We start from the raw sequence: 18806 nt of genomic DNA, 5'->3' as shown, positions 1-18806 counted from the left end.
TCCCTACAATTGACGAGCTGAAATCAGAACTTTTATTTTTTTTAAGAATAATTAATATAACCATGGGCTGCAACCAGGATTTACACTCTATTGGTTATCAACCAACATCTATTTTCAGCTGCTCATTTAGCCCACAAAATATAAAATAAGTTCACAATCAGCTGTTACAACACACCCACAATTTCCAGCTCTTTGACGGTGATGACTTACAGCTGTTCATTGTGTTTGTGTTTGACATTACATTGAATATTTTGGTAATTGAATTGTTTTTTTCACTACTTTTATTATTCAGTGAGTACTTGGTACTTGGTACTAAAATCTTTCCTACAAGTAATCTAAAAGATCTGAGTCCTTCCACCATGGTACTAAATGGCCTCCTTTGTTGAACCATCCATATGTTGTTCCTGTGTAAATATTTAGCAAAAACATAACTCATTTGAGTTATTTTAACAAACATATCTTCAAAACAGACTTGATGACTCTTTCATTAGTATTATTAGTATTATTATTATTATTATTATTATTATTATTACAGCAGAAGATGCACATGTTGTTTCTGTAAAAGTAATGAGGTTCCTCAAAAGTAGTGAGGTTCCTGGAAGAGATTTGGGAAGATTGTATAATCACAGGTTTAAGATGTTATGATTTCATAAATTTCTTTGTCATATGTGATGTTTTAGGATCTTTGGATTAACTCAAACAAAAAAATTGTTATACATTTGTTTTTTGAAAATTTGAAAACATTTGTCAGTACAGTTGCAGATACATTTTCTGTTTATTGAGACTAATTGACTAACTTAACCGACTACTTGTTTCATATTTAAGCTTAATTTCCACAGAAATACGGACAGAAAACAGCGTAACAATCTCCATTTTCATTCCTCGCTCTGCCGCTGTTTTGTCGCCCCTCCTCCACCCCATCACTGATTGGCCTGTTGACTTTGCAAACACCGATTCTGACCAATCAGACCCAGGAATCTACTATGACCACACCTTGTTGTAAGTGTAGAATTCCCGCCCTGCTGGCGTTGCTAGGCGGGCGGAGCCGTGTAAGTAGACGATCTTTGATATACAGTTCTGTGAGCCAATCAGAGCAGAACGCCGAGCCGAGCTCCGCCCAGGTTGGCCGAGCTTTTTCCCGCCCTCTGAATAGAAACAACAAACGGGGGCGTTTCTGGGGGGCGGGGCTGCGCTCGAGCCAGACCCAGTTTGAAAGTGAACCAACGTCTGCAGTCGCTGTTTCAGCCACCAAACAACAACAAGAACCCCGGAGCCCGAAAATCAGAACCCGGTCCAAAGTCTGCTTCAGCCCGTAGACGGCCCTACTGACGAGTGAGTACCCCGCTCGGTTCTCTAACTGCCGGACTCGGCCTGGCTCGGGTTTATTTCCCTGGGAATGAACTGGCTTTGATTTGCCGGCTCAATTTTTCTGACGTGCAGGATCCTGTGATAAAAGATCCGTGAAAGAGGCTGGAAAACGGGAATAAAATGGCCGCTTTAACAGTCACGGGTGTCGGTCTGCAGCTTTGTTTGTTCTCTTGAGCCTTTCTGTTAGCGCACTCGTGGGACTGTTTAAGACGTGTCGTTGTAAACACGAAACGCCCATTTTGAAGCATGAATGTCAGGAAATAGCCTGGCCCCGTCCATACTACGCTGACCTCTCCGGAGCATAGCCGGGGCCCTTCGTTGAAAATGCGTAGCTGTGGTGCTGACTTTATATTTCCATTGCAGACGCGCTGTGGGGAATAAAAGCGGGGCTGCGGTTAAAGATAAAATCGGTCTATTATCGGAGGGTCTCCCGCGGTGGTTTCTACCGTCTCTGCGGGTTCAACGTCTTTTTTTCTTTGCTGCTAGCCCGTTAGCCTGCTGCTAGCGGAGGGGGATGGGGCGGCTAGCTCCGCAGAGGGCGGGAAGCAAATGGTGGCCCATTGTTCTGTGGGAGCTAGCCGTTAGCACGGCTAGGCTAACTGCAGCAGCCGTAGATCTCCATACAAAACACGGCTAGCTCCGCTTTTCGTTCATCTCTACGGCTCATAGACTTGCAGTCACCGCAGGAGAGCAGGAACCGGGCTCCAGCGGGACGTCCCGGCGCTGTCCGTGCAGTTAGAGGGTCCAGCCCGGGTCGGAGGGCCTCCTAGCTCCCCGATGGAGAAAATGGATCCCCAGTCTGTTCTCTTTGTTAGTCACAAAGACGGCTGATGGACCGTTATTTCACCATTTAAATCACAATTAACCCAAAACTTAACTTGATAAAAACCACATGCAATTAATATGCTCAGTGTTAAAATATGGATCTAATTAAACACATTTCCACATTTCACAAGGTTATTTTTTTTCATTTTCAGCAGAATCAGACATACAGGTTAAAGGGTCATTCCACCTAAATCTATTTAAAGCTGCTCAGTTCCCTGTAAAATGACCTGGATTGGATCATATAATTCTGATTTTGATCATTCATATTTCCAGGTGTCTACATTTTCATTCCCTCTTTTGTCCCTCTTTTCATCGGGTGGTATCAAATAGGTGTTATTGTGGTTTGAAAATGCAACCACCAGTTATCCTCACTTTAAATTATCAATTGTCTATCAATAATCTGCCTGCTTGTAATCCTTCTTTCTTTGTATATTGAATTCCCTGCCATCCAAAAATATAATGCAGCTTAATTATGGCTGACACCATTTATGTTTCATTTAATGTACTGATGAGTTGATTAGTCTTACTGTACAAAATGTGTACAGTTTCTAAGAGTCAAGTTTGATAGATTTAGATTATGTTTTGTTTGATCCAAATGGGTTCAGTTTGTCATATCTTGCAAACAGAATGTTGACAAATTAGTTGCTAAAACCAAATTAATTTGATATTAAATTCTAACTACTCAGTTTTTGCTGCTTTTCATTTTCATGTCTGACATTAAACTGAATATTTTTGGGATTTGGCACAGTTCTTCAGACATTTGTGGGTATTGTCATGAATCTTTTAGTTGTGGATAAACAATTTTATCCATTCTGTCCATAGAAAGTGGTATTTATTTTCTTCCTGATATGACAAATTGTCTTTCAAATTAAAAAAACATTTAACATGTCAATGTTGTACATTACTACAGGTTTTGTGTTTGAAGGGTTCAATAAAATGATTTAAAACTGACATGGCTGAAAAAATATCTTTTAGAAAGTCAGTTCTTGTAACTTGTCTGCTCAGCTTTTCCTGTCTTGTCTCTCTCTGTTTTCAGGCCGCCAGTATGATGCGTAAAGATGTCAACAAGCCGAAGGGGAAGACGTCGGCGTACGCCTTCTTCGTGCAGACGTGTCGAGAGGAACACCGGAAGAAGAACCCAGAGCAGTCTGTCAACTTTGCTGAGTTCTCCAAGAAATGTTCAGAGAGATGGAAGGTAGGAGACAGACTGTGACAGACAGTGTGGAGCATTTAATAAAGCTAAAAACTGAAGGTGAATAATAAACAGAAGTTTATTCCAGTCTGTGATCGATCAGACGACTTGGGCAGTGACATGTCAGTTACTTGTTAGAAGATAAAATGTTTACTCTTATTTGTCATAAATAATAAGTCATATAAAGACTACTCAGTAACATTCTCTGTTGAGGTTTCATTATTCTTAACTTTTTTGCAAAGACATGTGTTATTACAATATTATATATTGTACTATATCAGTGTTTTACTATATTGTCCATCCACTTCTGTTTTAACAGGGAAAGTCAGTTGATAAGAGAAGCAGTAATAAATAGCTGCATTACACTCTATTAGAAACCAGTTCTTATCCCTTCATTTACAGATGCAGGTGTATAGTCTTCCTGCCAGGTAGATGACCGCAAACTACAATTAAAGATACAAGTTACTCAGTTAAACTAATGTAAACTTTGCAACACTAATGTGGAGAGTGGTCGTGAAGTGTTAAGATCAATCACAAAGGTGCTTCTAAGTGTAGCAGATTTTTTTATACATTAGACGAGTAAATGCAAATAAAGAGTGTTCATTCCTGTTGTCTGTGCCCCAGTCCAGTCATATTTGTCACTGAGTGTTTGGACCAACACAGTTCAGCTGGGCAAACGATAAGAAACATTGTCACTTAGATGATTTTTAGTTTCTAAAGAACATGTTGTAAAAAAAAAAAAATACAATCCATGTCAGAGCCCTTGTGTTGGATTGCATTAATTTGTACAGGTGGTCATAATGATATACCTGATTGGTGAATACAGTATGAGATGCAAAGGTGAAGTTCCTTCATGTTTTTATTTAGATAAATATTTTGATTTTTTTATTTTTTTTTAAACTATTATTAGGATCAAACCATGTCAGTCTAACTCAACAATGTCTGACTTCATTACTGTCTATAACTCACAGCTCCAGTCTAAGTTGGCTTGGTCAGTCTGTCCAACTACAACAAAAAACATTTCAATAAAATTTATTGTTGTTTGTTATTTATACTAACCCAGTCCACATGATGTGATCACAGGTGCAATGCAGATGTCATGTCAACAGTGGGCTTGAAATCATTTTTTTCCAAGACAATGATTGGACAACATGCATCCCTAATTAAAGGAAATGGTGGTGCACACACTTAACATTTGGTTAAATATCTCTAGTCTACTGCATGTTTACTATGTAGACTTCTAATCACAACTGTAATTTTACATTTTCAGTTTGGTTATGTTGATAATGATGCATTTTAGCTCAGTGTCAGTAGATGGCAGCAGAACCGCTGCTCAGTCAATCACTGACTGTTTGGACCACAAACATAAATGTATTTTATTGGGATTTTATGTGATAGACCAGCACAAAGTGGCACATAATTGTGAAAGGAAAGTGTGTGGATTTCAAAAGTTTTTACAAATGCATATCTGAAAAGTGTGGCGTGCGTAACTAGAGTCAACCTGTGTGTAATTTAATCTCAGTATGAATACAGCTGTTCTGTGAAGCCCTCAGAGGTTTGTTGGAGAACATTAGTGAACAAACAGCATCATGAAGTCCAAGGGACACAACACAACAGACAGGACAGGGATAACGTTGTGGAGTGGGTTAAAGCAGGTTTAGGCTAAAAAAAATATTCCAAGCTTTGAACATTTCATGGAGCACTGTACAATCTATCATGTGAAAATGGAAAGTGTGTGGCACAACTGCAAACCTACTAAGACTTGGCCGTCCACCTAAACTGACAGTCCGGACAAGTAGAGCATTAATCAGAGAAGCAGCGAAGAGGCCCATGGTGACTCTGGAGGAGCAGATTACATCCACGGCCCATGTGGGAGAATCTGTCCACAGGACAACTATTAGTCCTGCACTGCACAAATCTTGCCTTTATGAGAGTGTTTAAAAGTGGCAAGAAGAAAGCTATTGTTGAAAGAAAGTCATAAGAAGAACCCACAAGCTATGTGGGGACACAGCAAACGTGGAAGAAAGTGCTCTGATCAGATGAGACCAAAATTGAACTTTTTGGCCTAAATATAAAACGCTGTGTGTGGCTGAAACCTAACACTGCACATCACCTTGAACACACCAATCCCACTGTGACACGTGGCAGCAGCATATTGGGATAGTTTTTTCAGCAGGGACAAGGAAGCTGGTCAGAGTTGATGGGAAGATGGATGGATACAAATACAGAAAACGTGTTAGTCTGCAAAAGGCTTGAGACTGGGGAGGAAGTTCACCTTCCATCAGTACAACAACCCTAAACCTACAGCCAGAGCTACAATGGGATTAGATCAAAGCATATTCATGTGTTGTAATGACCCAGTCAAAGCCCAGACCTGAATCCACTTGAGAATCTGTGGCAAGACTTGAAAATTGCTGCTCACAGATGCTCTCCATCCAATCTGACTGAGCCTGAGCTATTCTACAAAGAAGAATGGGCAAAAGTTTCACTTACCCCAAAAGACTTGCAGCTGTTTGTTGCAGCAAATGGTGGTTATACAAACTAAATTTACTCGGGCTGAATACAAACGCAAACCACACTTTTTCAATTTTTATTTGTTTAAAAAAATGTTGAAAACTATTTATCATTCTGCTTTCACATCACAGTTATGTACCACTTTGTGTGTGACCAACAGAGACACCTCTGAATGAGCATTACCTGTGCTGTTGAATTGATTTTCTACAATAAAACACTTCTCTTCATTTTAAAATAATGGTACCATCTAGAAAGTAACTTTAGCTTTAATTATTGTTGTTATTACTATTTGTTTATTTTTTTCAATTTAAAACTACTTTAAAATTAACCATTTCTTAAACGTTCAGCCACTAGTTATTTTTTTGTTAAACACAAATTTACAACAACCTTATTATGTATTAAACATTTGTCCTTTCGGCTTATCCTGTGAGTTCAGCAGATTATTGTCTGCATGTTGATTTGGCAGTTTTTACGCTGGATTCCCCTCCTGACACAACCCTCCCCAGTTTTGTCCGGGCTTGGCCCTGTTGGGGGTTTAGAGCTACATATTACTACTATACTCAGAGCTTGGAAGTCTAAAAAATTTGTGTTGGTTTAACTTATAATTTGTCAGTTGGCCACAGTGTTTGTGGAGAGAAAGAGACCATCAGATTAGTCAGAGACAAGTGTCAGTGTTTGTGTCTCTACATAATCAGTCTGTGTGTCTGTGACTCCAGGCTCTGTCTCCCAGTGATAAGAAATGTTTTGAGGACATGGCCAAGGCTGACAAGGTGCGGTACAACAGGGAGATGAGAGACTACGTCCCCCCTAAGGGTTTCGGAAAGAGGGGCCGTAAGAGGAAAGATCCCAACGCTCCCAAAAGACCCCCGTAAGTATAGTGTCTCAATGCTCCAATAAATGACACCTGCTTAAAAAGGTGTGTTTTGAGTTCTGATGTAAAAGACATTAAATCTGAAGCTAGACGCAGTTGCACTGGAGGATCATTCTATTTATTCATTAGCTTATACACTGTCAACTGTTGTTTATGCAACATTATACATTAATCTTAATGTCATTGCACTAATGGTTCAATTTGCACATACTGACTGAAATGTTTAACTGCTATTTTCATAAACATTGCTTTTAAATAAATCATTTAGCATATTTATATTTAAAACTTTTAAACGTTTTAAATTTGAGGCTAACAAACTGGAATGTATAGGTGGTCTGATATATCATATTCAAACTTGAACATCCCATCAATATAGTTTATTTTTGTTTGTGTGTGGACTCTGTTTACCAGCACAAAGTCACATTGTCAGACCTAAGGTCACTGCTCTGCATTGTAAATATTACACGCATCCAGTTTTTTTGTAAACCTGTTTTAAAATGAACCATGTGTCACTGAATCAAATGTTCAAAAACATAAACCCGTCAACATTTACTATTTGTTATACTGCAGTTACTGTAGTGACACAGATACTGTGATGGTTAATGGTTCACACAAAGTGGCAAGTGTGACAAAGTTAGTTTGTTCAGGATTTAGCTTTAAATGTTTTAATGCTTTAATCTGGTTTATTTTGGTTTGTAGTAAATGTTTCATGTTGTCACAGAAATATTAACCTAAATGAATAAGATCTGTCTGTCTGTCTCTGCAGGTCTGCGTTCTTTGTGTTCTGCAGTGAGTACCGTCCCAGTGTGAAGCAGCAGTATCCTGGCCTGTCTATAGGAGACTGTGCCAAGAAGCTGGGAGAGATGTGGAGCAAACTGTCACAGTCTGAGAAACAGCCGTATGAGGAGAAGGCCCAGAAACTACGAGAGAAATATGACCGGGTGAGAACAGAACCAGAGATGGTAGCAGTCTGTCAGTAAATGGAGCTCTGTCACATTTCTAGGGAACAGTCGGTCTGGTCTGGTTTGGTTTGTTGGTTTACATGAAGAGACCCATCCAAATTTTTATGACTTGGAGGTGGCAAGAAGTTTGGTGGAGGCAGCTGCCTCTTAATTGTTCCTGCTCAAAGAACTCAGACTGTTCCAAAACATTTGTCTCTCTTATCTGCCTCTGGATGATAAACTGTTTCTGTATGGTTCTCAGGACATGGTGGCATATCGTGGCGGCGGCACGTATGCCAGGAACCCCGGCTCTTCAGCTCAGGGAGGAGACGAGGAGGACGACGATGAGGGGGAGGATGAAGATGATGATGATGAGGAGGACGAGTAGAGAGAGCTGCAGCTGGATGAGAGAGAAAGACTGAAAGTGTGTTAGAGAGAGAGAGACAGGTGGGTGTGTGTGTTTCGGAGGTTAGACTTCAAACAGAAGAAGGTTTGGATTGGACAGGAGGAGGAAGAGGGTGGAGCTTGACAGCACGTGTGCAGAAAGATGAAAAGGGTGAACGTAGTTAAGCCAATCAGGAGCAGCTGATTTTTGCCTCCATGGTAATGGTGATGTGGTCAGACATCAACCGTAGTTAAACATTAAAACAGGAGCTGAAGGAGGCTGTGTCCGTCTGTCTTTGATGGAGGGTGTTTTAGTCCAGTCCAAGCACATTTACAATCACAAGCCCCTAAGGCTAAGCCCCCTTAGACTTTAGATCCTGAGTCCACAGGATGTTGGTGTAAAGTTACTGTTGGACACAACACACAAGGAGGAAGTTACATGACTTACCTCAGTTTATTCAGTGATGACCATGTTTGAAACAGAAGCACATGCTGCCTTCATCAGAGGTGATCACTTAATTATGACCTTTAGTCCTGTAATTACAACAAAAGGTATGAATATCTGTGAGGGAGGGGGTGGGTGGTCACAGTTTAGAGCTACAGTACAGTCAGTGGGGCTTATCAGCAGAGCTGCACATTAACCTGTATCTTTCCATTGGCTTGTTGGTGTAGAACATTTATTCACATTGTATTGACAAGTGTCCACACCGAGGACATAAAATGAGCAGATGTGTTTCATCCGGGTTAAATCAGACTGTGGACAGAGCTGGTTGGGTGAGCTGCCAGGGATTGGTCTGTCCCAGTGAAATTAGTCCCCTTTTGCTTTGAGATAAAATGACTTTTGAATATGTTATTTTTCAAAGTTTTCTGTCATTTCAGTAGGAAAAAAATCAATAATGAGAAATGATGAGTGGAAGCTGCTTCTGACAGTTTTAATGTCTGTAACACGTTCAGTGCTGCTGGTCTAAACAGATAAAATCCCAGTCTGCTGTAGAAAACTCATCAGTGACTTCAGCGGAGTCAGGTTGTAGTTGGTTGATGCAGTCAACAGGTGGCGCTGGTGGACCGAGTCTGTGGAGGAACCACCAGTCTAACTGCTGGTGTCAAACCTGGACCATCTTCAGTTGCTGCTCCACTGCCAGTACATTAATGAACCTGCTGACACCATCATGTCCAGCTGTGTTCACCTGTGACCTGACAGCTGCCTCTGAAACACACACACAGAACCACAGAGTGTGTTTGCGTATGTGTGTGTGAAAGAGAGAGAGATGTGATTTTAGTGTGTGTGTGTGAGAGAGACATGTGATTTGTGTGTGTACGCGTGCTGCCTTTCAGTAACTGTGTGTGTGTTTTGGTCATCAGATGTTAAACTGTCCGACACAAGAGGATAGTAGAGTAACCCCTCCTCCCCTCACTGTTACCATGGTTACCCCTTCACCTTTCACCCTTGTGTGTTACCATGGAAACCCCTGCCCCTTCTTCCTGCTTTTCATCACCATGTTGTTTTTTATTTTCGTACTGGAGGTTTATTGGAGTGTTTTCTTCCGTGTTCACTGTCAGAGTAGAAACTTCAACTTTTATAATAAAACAACCAACTGAGGGAAAAACCACATTCGATCTGTGCTCTGTTCTTCTTCTGATCCTCATCCCCATCTCCTAACTCCAGAGGTTTATTCTTAGGCCTCTTTGAAATAAAAGAAAGCATCTCTCAGAGTGAAATGAGATTCTGCATTTGTCTGTATCACTGTCAAACTCCTGAAGAAACTGAGTGAGTGCTCTGATGATGACGACACCATGATTAACCACTGATCCACAGATTCCCTTCTTTCAGGTTCAGTAAGAACACACCCCTCAGCTCTGACTCAGTTCACTTGTTGAGTCATATAAAACCTCACATACAGTAAGAAACTTCAGTTCATGGTGCAGAGGGATAAGTTCCTGTGCTGTGGCTTTGTTATATATACCACTGTCTTCATATAAAACTCCTTTCAGTGTCACGGCTTATTGAGGTTCAAAGATCCCAGCTGCCCCATGTTTCTCATGGGAATTCATGGTTTCATATTTATAGTGAAAATGTTGATCAGCTCAGTGACTGAGTTTTCATTTCTATATTCCAACATAGTTCTACATTGATCATTGTAGAAAGACAGCAGGGGTTTCCCCTGTGAAGAACAGACTTCACTCAGTGCGTCAGAGGAAACGGGCTGGAGACTAATTTATAAAACTGAGGGTAAAAATGTAGAAGTGAGTCAGGGGAGTTCTGTTTTTCACATTTGTTTAGTTTTTACACTTAAATGAGGAGATTAGAGTTTAGTTGGCTTCCACCAGTTCTCAAACACGACCACTGAGGAGAAGCAGAGCATATTTTTATCCATTTTGCATTTTGTCCATCATTAATTCAAATGTGTTCTCATTAAAGTACAAATCTTTCAGCTGTTGGAAAACCAACAATAAATTCATATGGAGACGAACAGCTGATATAATAGAGACAATCTGTGCAACTAAAATAAAATAGACTATTTTTTTTTTTCAATCAAAATGTTTTAGTTGGTTCATCTTTTAGTTCTGGTTTTATTTTGGTGTGATTTCCTGCACTAATAGTTCTTGGGTACATCTCATTACCATATTTCATGGCTCCTCTGGCCTTGGCTGACCTGGAAATGGTTTCACTTCAGAGGAGCTAGGATTAAGTAGACTCCCTGGAGGACAAGAAAACACAGGACCATCCTTTGTGAAGTCTTTCACTGGACTGTCACACCCCTCTAATCAGATGTGATTGTACTGACACAGGTCCAATTATAATTTCAGCTGTAATATCACCACAAGCTTTAGGTTTTGTTTTAACATTGACTTCATACTAATTTAGATCTAATAATTTTTTGTTCATTTTTGGTCACTGTCTCATTATTTGTTCCCATATTTGAATTACAACTTCGCCAAAACAGACCTGAAATCCCTCATGGTAGCGATCTCCAGTTAATGTGGTCTCAACTGATAAATAACCATGAACACTGCTAAAGTTACAGTAACAAGAAATACATGTATCACTTGTGGAAAATGGCTGTAATGTGGTAGTGAGGTGTTTGGAATGAGTGCAACTATATTCAGATCAGTGATTCTGAAAAGCATGAGAAATAAGAAATTGTTAGAGATGGTCCTATGTTTGACGTGTGATTTTTAGTGATTACAGACAGCAGCAGCCAAACCTGAGAAATAAAGAAGTGACAGATTATTAAGAAATGTCAAATATAATAATCTATTTCAAATATGAATCCTTGTTAACAATCTTATTCCCAAAGCTTTTTTTAATAAATATACTGATGAATGGGGAAAAATGTAGAGATGAATCACATTCACTCCTCTGTGCTGACTGTCATAGTAAGTCCATTATTATTATGACCTGAGGAGGACGCAGAGAACAGTGAACCTTAGGAAAACTGCTGGACCTGACGGTCCCCCTTGTGGTTAAGGCATGGACAGACCAGCTGGAAGGGATCCTCGCCAAGTTTAATCAGCACTTTGAGACGTCCGGATGTGAAAGGTGCTATAGAAATAAAGCTATAATAATAATAATCTCTTTCTGACAAATAGCACTGTCCCTCACTATGTGAAGGCTGCCATCATCATCATCATCGTGTTTTGACTGAGTGTCTTGGCTCTGACCCGAGGTTGTTGATGGTCTGGCTGCCCTTTATTCCCCTTCTCCAGTGGAGAAAACAACCAGATAAAGATGTAAAAGCAGAAGTGAGTTCAGAGGGAAGTTCTGCTTTTAACATCCAGGCTGTTTAATCAGCTCAGCCATCGATTGGCTCTGTTGGTTGAGTGCTGTTTCCTTCCTCTTTCATTTGTTCCTGTTTTTTTTTTTTTATTTATTTATTTTGGGAGTCATTACTGGCCCTTATGTTCACTCTATACTGCATTTCCTTCCTGACAGGTTCATAATCAGGTAAATACATTTCTGAAAAGCAGGTACATGAGTGGGTCACAGTGCAGAGATCCACAAACAGGCTCTGCATCCACAGTTTCCTGAGCTTCACCTGAATATCAAAGCTTAAGATCAGTGAGTGGGGGACTGTGGTGTCATTTGTACACAGACAGGAACAGTCGGGGTGTTCGTCTAGATGCTGCTGGAGTAAATTGGATTAGTCCTCAGCAGTAATGTAGGCCTGTGTATAGATTAATGTATACTGTTAATACATTTACATAATGGTAACAGTACTTACAGTATTTCTCTATATGGACCTGCTGCTGTTTGTGACATGTTATTGATCCAAACAGGGAAATTAATGTTACTCTGATGTCTGAAGCTTCCTGATGAACAGGTTAACACACTAGTAAACACTGTGACACCTGATGCTGTGCTGACAGGTCTTAGTGAGGAGGAACCTCTGACTGCGTTAGTTTGTTCCTGCAGTGAGAATGTCGACATGGAGGCAGTGACATGCTGAGTGAGTAACAGGGAAGTGGTGGTGAAACTTGAGGCGTCACTGGGTATTTTAGATGTTCAGTCGTTATCCTGACAACATGAAGAGTCCATCTGTCTCTCTGCTCCTCGGTGAGTCAAACACACACTCTGCATTTACTAATTACATGTTTAAAGACAGACTGCAAGACTTCAGTCGCAGTTGAGAGTTGAGATGATGAGTCGCATTACTGTGAAGCTGCAGTATAAAAATGGACACCCTGATAGAACTAAACCAGATGCTGTTAAAGTGTTTAAAGTTTAAAGTTGGACATTTTCTGTAGAAAGCTGTTGGAGACTGGTCTCACTCATGGACTCTGGTATGAATCTGAGATTCCCACAATCTACAACACTAGTGGTGAACATGACGTTGTTGGGAAATAAACCAGAGTTACCCTTTAAGGGTCTGTTAAACTGTGTGATTTTAAATCTGCCTGAGTCGTTAGTTGGTAGATCTTTAATGAAATGTGTTCACATCTGTGGACCACATACAGCGTGGCCCTAAAAAGGCTCCAAGTGGCTCCAGACAACGAACTGACTACCTGATGAGCTCTGTTCATGTTTGCTGAGATGATAATGAGGCCTGTAGTTACACTGAGTGCTGAATCACAACAAACACTGGTAAAAACTGTGTCCTCACAGTTTGTACCAGTGTTAACACATTTCTAATGAAGACGTGTGATGACATATTCCGTGTTCTGAGAGATGTGGATCAACGTGGTTGCAGGAAAAAGCAGAAGGTGGTCAGGTGACCTCAGCATGTTAGTGGCTGCACAAAGAAAACAAAGTAAAAATATGCCACATGTACAGGTTCTGCATTCTGTGTGTCCAGTGTGTGAAGAGTAAAGCACTGGATCTAGAAACAGACCTGTGACTGAAATATAATTTACTCAGTAGTTTTTCATACAGCTGTGTTGATGCTTCAGCAGCATTTAACTGGTTCAGTCAGGGTTTGAAAAGTCTTAAAATCAAACTGATACAATACTCTGTGTATGTGGTCATTATGTCTATAAACTAACTAACTAGTACACAGAACTTTAACTCCTAATGTTGGAAATCACTGGTCTAATCTTCAACAATGATGTTTATATGCTGAACTACTATAATCCAACTACTGCAGAGGAGACAAACCCTGGGCAGGATTTTCCTTTGGCATGTAGCGAACTAAAAGTATCCAGTATAAGTACACGTACTAACTTTTCCTCTATGGCTGTTGGTGAAGTTTCCCTCCCAGAGAGCTGTTGAGTGGTCGGTCTGTTATGATGGTAGATCAGACTGATTTCTGGAGCAGGTGCGAGTCTTCCACCATAACTCATCTATTTATTACCCTGTAGGAGATGTGTGTGCATCAACAGCACAGTCACACTGATCATATTTACCACGACTCTCTATTAGAAACACTGAAACCCAGTTTGGTTCTGGTCAGACCAGTATCTTACAATGTAGTTTACTGACTGTTGGTGAATGAAAGCCCATCAGTGTATAGTACAGTGGAAGTACAGACACTGGACGATAGTATTACAGACTTTAGGTGTCAGACTTGGTTCCTTCCTTCCTATTTATTGTACCTCTAGTTCCTCAGCCTGTGTTTCAGAACCACTGAGGTGATCTGTCCCTTAATGCAGGAAACATCAGCTGCTGATCATAAACAACACAGATGGTGATGTGGTCAAATGTGGGTTTCATGGGTCGTTTCCTTCTTTGTGAAATTCCCACAGTTATTCATGTCTACACTGAGTTTTATCAGACTTAAAGAAGCAGAAAACTCGTTTTTACCTGGATCTGTATAAAAGTCTAAATACTGCATCCTCCACTTTACTGTGTTAACTAACATATTTATTTCCAATGATGTTCCAGGTGTTTCTGTTCTTCCGTTGTTTGGACTGACTGATTCTGGAGTCTTTCTGAATGTCAGTCCAAACTTTCAGCAGTTCTTCAGAGAAGCCTCAGTGTCTCTGAGTTGTGTTGAAGATGGACAGACAGTTGATGGATGGACAGTGAAGAGGACCAAAGGAGAAAAGACTGAGGAGTGTAGAGTAGATGGTTCAGACTTTGGAAGTATTAATGGTTTCTCCTGCTTCATCTCATCTCTCTCTCAATCAGACTCCACAGGTTACTGGTGTGAAACCAGTTCTGGACAGAAAACTGAACAGATCAACATCACTGTACCTGAAGGTACAGATGGTGAGTAGTTCCATGCTGCTGCTTCTCTGGGTCCATTTATATGTGACTGGTCTGTTGGTGTATTTGAGTCTCTATCTGACTCTGTTGTTCAGGTGATCAGGTCATTCTGGAGATTCCTGCACTTCCTGTGATCATAGGAAGTGATGTCACACTGCGCTGCAAAAAGAAAGATAACAACAGATTCAGAGCAGTTTTCTTCAAGAATGGTGTTAAGATTGGAACTGGATCTGAAGGAGAGTTACCCCTCAGTAGTGTCCAACAGTCTGATGAAGGGCTCTACCACTGTTACATTGATGAGGATAAACCAACTCCTCAGAGCAGACTGAGGGTCAGAGGTCAGGACACAGACATAACTTCCATTTTAAAGATATGAACTAACCTGCTGACCTGATAATAAAGTGGTCACTGATCAGATTCTGCTCCCTCTCCTCCAGACAAAACCGCCTCTCCTGACCTCATAGTTGGAGCAGTTCTCGGTTCTCTGGTTCTCATGGTTCTTCTTCTGGTTGGAGGTCTGATTCTGTGGAGGAAACTAACGGGTATGAACAGATTGAAACTATACTTCAGTGTGTCTGTGTACTAGTTTTTTTTTTTTTTACAGGGTCAAATTTAATTTTACTGTAAAATTTACGTGTCCAAACTCATGTAGTTCATCAATTAATTCCATTAAATTTGCACTCAAAATAATCCTTGGAGAGGGAGAGACATCTGGACTACTGGTCGTCTGCTGCTACGACACGAGCCCACCATGCAGAACACAGAGAATTAAAACTGAGTCTAATGCTACAGACCTGTAATGATTTGTGTTGAAGCTCTTTCAGAAACATGGAGATTTAATAGTGTTGGCAACACTTTCCAACACTTCAACAACTCACAGGACAAGATTCACAACAAGATCCAAAACCTCACAATAGACCAGGAAGAAACCACAGTGTCCTACAATGTCACATAATGTTTGTCGACTGTGAGGAATCAACTACTACAAAACAGCACGCGAATCAACCTCAGCCCAGACCACATACTGTATGTGCCCGACTTGACCTCTGCCTGACCACTACCTATTTCATGTACAATGAGAGAAACATGGCTGTTCCATGGGTTCACCTGTGTCCCTGATCGTGGCAAATCTCTACTTTGGAAAAAGTGGAGAACAGAGCCCTGAGCAACACCCAGCCACTGGTTCAGGTATGTAGGTGACACCTGGGTCAAAAGGAAGTGGAATCTTTCCTAAAACACATTAATATAGTGGACAAGAATTTCAAAGAGGAGGACATCATGGGGAATTATCTGGCTTTTGGGATTGTGCTGTACACACTAAAGAAGACAGAAGCCCCTCACCACTGAAGCATACAAGAAACCACCACACACAGACCAGTATTTACTCTGAGTCACATCACCCTCTGGTGCAAAGACCGGGAGTGATCAGAACCCTACATCACTGGGCTGAGAGAGTGCTGACAAAGGGGGAAGGAAAGAGAAAGGAACACAAATGCATCAGAAAAGCATTAAAATCCTTCCGGTACTGGAACTGTGTCTCTGGACATGTTTTCTGACAGAAGACACCCTCACCCAGGCCACTTCCACTCTTACCCCTTTTCCTCATGGCTGACTTCATTCCATCTTTTGCTGCACAGTCAGCTGTTGAGCTGCTGCCACCTACAGAAACCTGGGTCACCACACAGAACACCCAGCCCCCAGCTGTAATCTCCAGCAGTTTTTCCTTCTCTCACAGTCCTCGCCCATCAGGATGTGGAGGTGGGGCTGGAGTTTTTCCTGATAGTAATAGGATTACTGCGCCGGTTACTGTCCACGTGATTGTGATCTATCGACCACCGGGCAGCTGGGGAACTTCTGTGATAAGCTTGACATGCTGCTGTCCCTCTTCCCAGAAGACAGCACTCCTTTCATTACTTTAAGAGGCCTGAGCATTCACCTGGACAGGCCTCGGGCTGATGTTTGACCTAACCAGGGTGTCCTCACAACAGCTGGTCCGATGAAGCTGGTTGATCTGAGACCAGCAGGACAGTGGAAAACTTCTGCCATTCTGAGCCAACAAACTGGGTTTCAATATCTGTGCTTTTGAAGAAACTCCTGGAGGACGGGATGGGTGTCTTCCCAGTCTTTATAGAGAGGCGTTAGGAGCAGAGCCTGTTTTTCATCACTGTCCATCTGTGCTGCAGTGGAGCAGCAGGAGGAGCAGGATGTTTTTGAACACTGGACCTAAGATGTTTGTACATATGAAGAGGTTTTATGTAGTGTAGTGTTTAAGAGTTCAAGACTTAGTTTCAGATTAGATGAAATCTGTTATTATTCTAAGGGTTTGGGTGGGGAGGGGGTTTCTATATATTGTGGTTGTGTGTTTGTGTTAAATTTCCTTTTGTGTGGACCATTGAAAGTTTAGCTCTCTCCTCTCCTCAGGATCAAACCCTTCATCTCCTCCTCCAGATGTTACCTATGCAGACATCACCTCCATACAGACAGGCAACAGGAAAGGTAGGCGCAGAACTAATAACTCATTTTGTTGCCTGGTACTCGTCTCGTACATCTAATGTAATAAAAATAACCTCTAAAAATGAGCCTGGTTCTCTGAGGAACTGTCAGTTCAACCTAATAAAACTTTTTCTTTAACTTTGTTTAAATTTCGTTCACTACAGAGAGGTGAAATAAATCATGTAATGACAGTTCTGATAAATCCAACTGTGTCCACCACATCACCTGTTCAGTGATTCTTTCATCCTGAGTAACCAGATTAAACCTGAACAACTATTACCCCACCAGCTACAGTGAATTCACATTAAAAGGAGACTTTTAGTCTGAACAGTTCTGAGACATGCTGAGGTGAATCTGTTAGAATCACGAGCACTGACTCACAATGCAATTTCAACTAGTTAAGACTAGTTAGGATTCATTGTATTATCTTAAATGTCTTAACTTCACAGTCAGACATTTTTTAAATTCCAGTGTGAAATCCTCAGTAGTACATAGTGGACTCCTGCTGTCCACTCGCTCATAATGGACAAATAATGTTTGGAGTCAATGTGCTTATATTCTGTTGCTTCACTGGCTTCACACATGGACTGATGATGATGATGATGATGACAGTGGGCCTCTGGGCATTGACAGGTAATTCACCTGTGTGCTGTTTCTGACTTTCTAACAGGAAACATTAACACTTCATACACTGTGGCCCAATGATCCAGTTCAGGAACCATTACATGGGTCTAGATTAACTATTTAATTAAGAGATGTAAATGTCAATAACTCATGATTTGAATAAATAACTGTTGATCTTATTGTTTGTGTCGTTCTTTAATTGTGACGAAGGTCTAACACACTCTGCTGGTTTTACTGAGAATTAAAAAAAATCTTTAAAACCAGTGGAAAGTCTGGATGAGTCTGAGCTGAATGTTAGTAGGTCCCTGCGTGGTTAAAGAATCCACACAGTTTAATGGTTTAATCTCTGTCTCTGTGATCAGGATCAGTTCTGGTGAGGTCACTCGGTTACACTGGGTCCAGCTCAGTCACTGATAACATCTGGTTTCATCATGTGCTCTGACATGATGTAGAAGCTTAAACTGAGTTGTTTCATTGGTGGATTCATTAATTCATTGATTTGATGTGTCTTTGTCTCAGGGCCTGCTGAGGTGACGTATGGAGACAAAGACATGTCAAATCAATGAATTCATGGATTTGATGTGTCTTTGTCAACACAGAGACAGAGATTAAACCATTAATCCGTGTGGACTCTCACACAGACACTACAACAGTAAAGTGACCAGCTGTGACAGTTCTTCTGTTTGTGTTTCAGAGCCGTCGTCTGATCCAGATGTTGTGTATTCTTCAGTCAAAGCAGGTAACAGCTGTTTGTCTGAACACACACAGGTTTATAACAGACAAAAACCGTAACAGTAACTGATGTTTTGTGTCTGAACAGGGACGTGATGATGCTGCAGGACTGAATGTTGAACGTGCTTTAATGTACAGCTACATGTTACTGTCTCAGTGGTGGAAATAAAACTTTGATAAAAGTGTCTCATCATCCTGGTCATGGAGACAGTTTCTTAT

At 40.9% G+C, this 18806-nt stretch overlaps 2 protein-coding genes across 2 annotated transcripts; both read left to right on the top strand.

Annotated features, from left to right (window-relative positions):
- The first annotated feature begins 1191 nt into the window (after window positions 1–1191).
- LOC137136862 (high mobility group protein B2-like) lies at window positions 1192–9705 on the top strand. The gene is made up of 5 exons (XM_067522617.1): window positions 1192–1332; window positions 3230–3388; window positions 6616–6767; window positions 7537–7711; window positions 7974–9705. The coding sequence occupies exons 2-5, from the start codon at window positions 3239–3241 to the stop codon at window positions 8097–8099; spliced, it is 603 nt and encodes a 200-aa protein (XP_067378718.1). The 5' UTR covers window positions 1192–1332; window positions 3230–3238; the 3' UTR covers window positions 8100–9705.
- Window positions 9706–12493: 2788 nt separating this feature from the next.
- LOC137136861 (uncharacterized) lies at window positions 12494–18780 on the top strand. The gene is made up of 7 exons (XM_067522616.1): window positions 12494–12650; window positions 14415–14741; window positions 14834–15076; window positions 15176–15280; window positions 17160–17234; window positions 18550–18594; window positions 18676–18780. The coding sequence occupies exons 1-7, from the start codon at window positions 12596–12598 to the stop codon at window positions 18681–18683; spliced, it is 858 nt and encodes a 285-aa protein (XP_067378717.1). The 5' UTR covers window positions 12494–12595; the 3' UTR covers window positions 18684–18780.
- The last annotated feature ends 26 nt before the right edge of the window (window positions 18781–18806 follow it).

This window comes from Channa argus, chromosome 12, assembly GCF_033026475.1.
Source record: "Channa argus isolate prfri chromosome 12, Channa argus male v1.0, whole genome shotgun sequence".
NCBI lineage: Eukaryota > Metazoa > Chordata > Actinopteri > Anabantiformes > Channidae > Channa > Channa argus.
The sequence above is the reverse complement of the archived record's forward strand: the minus strand, read 5'-3'. Positions and strand labels throughout refer to the sequence as shown.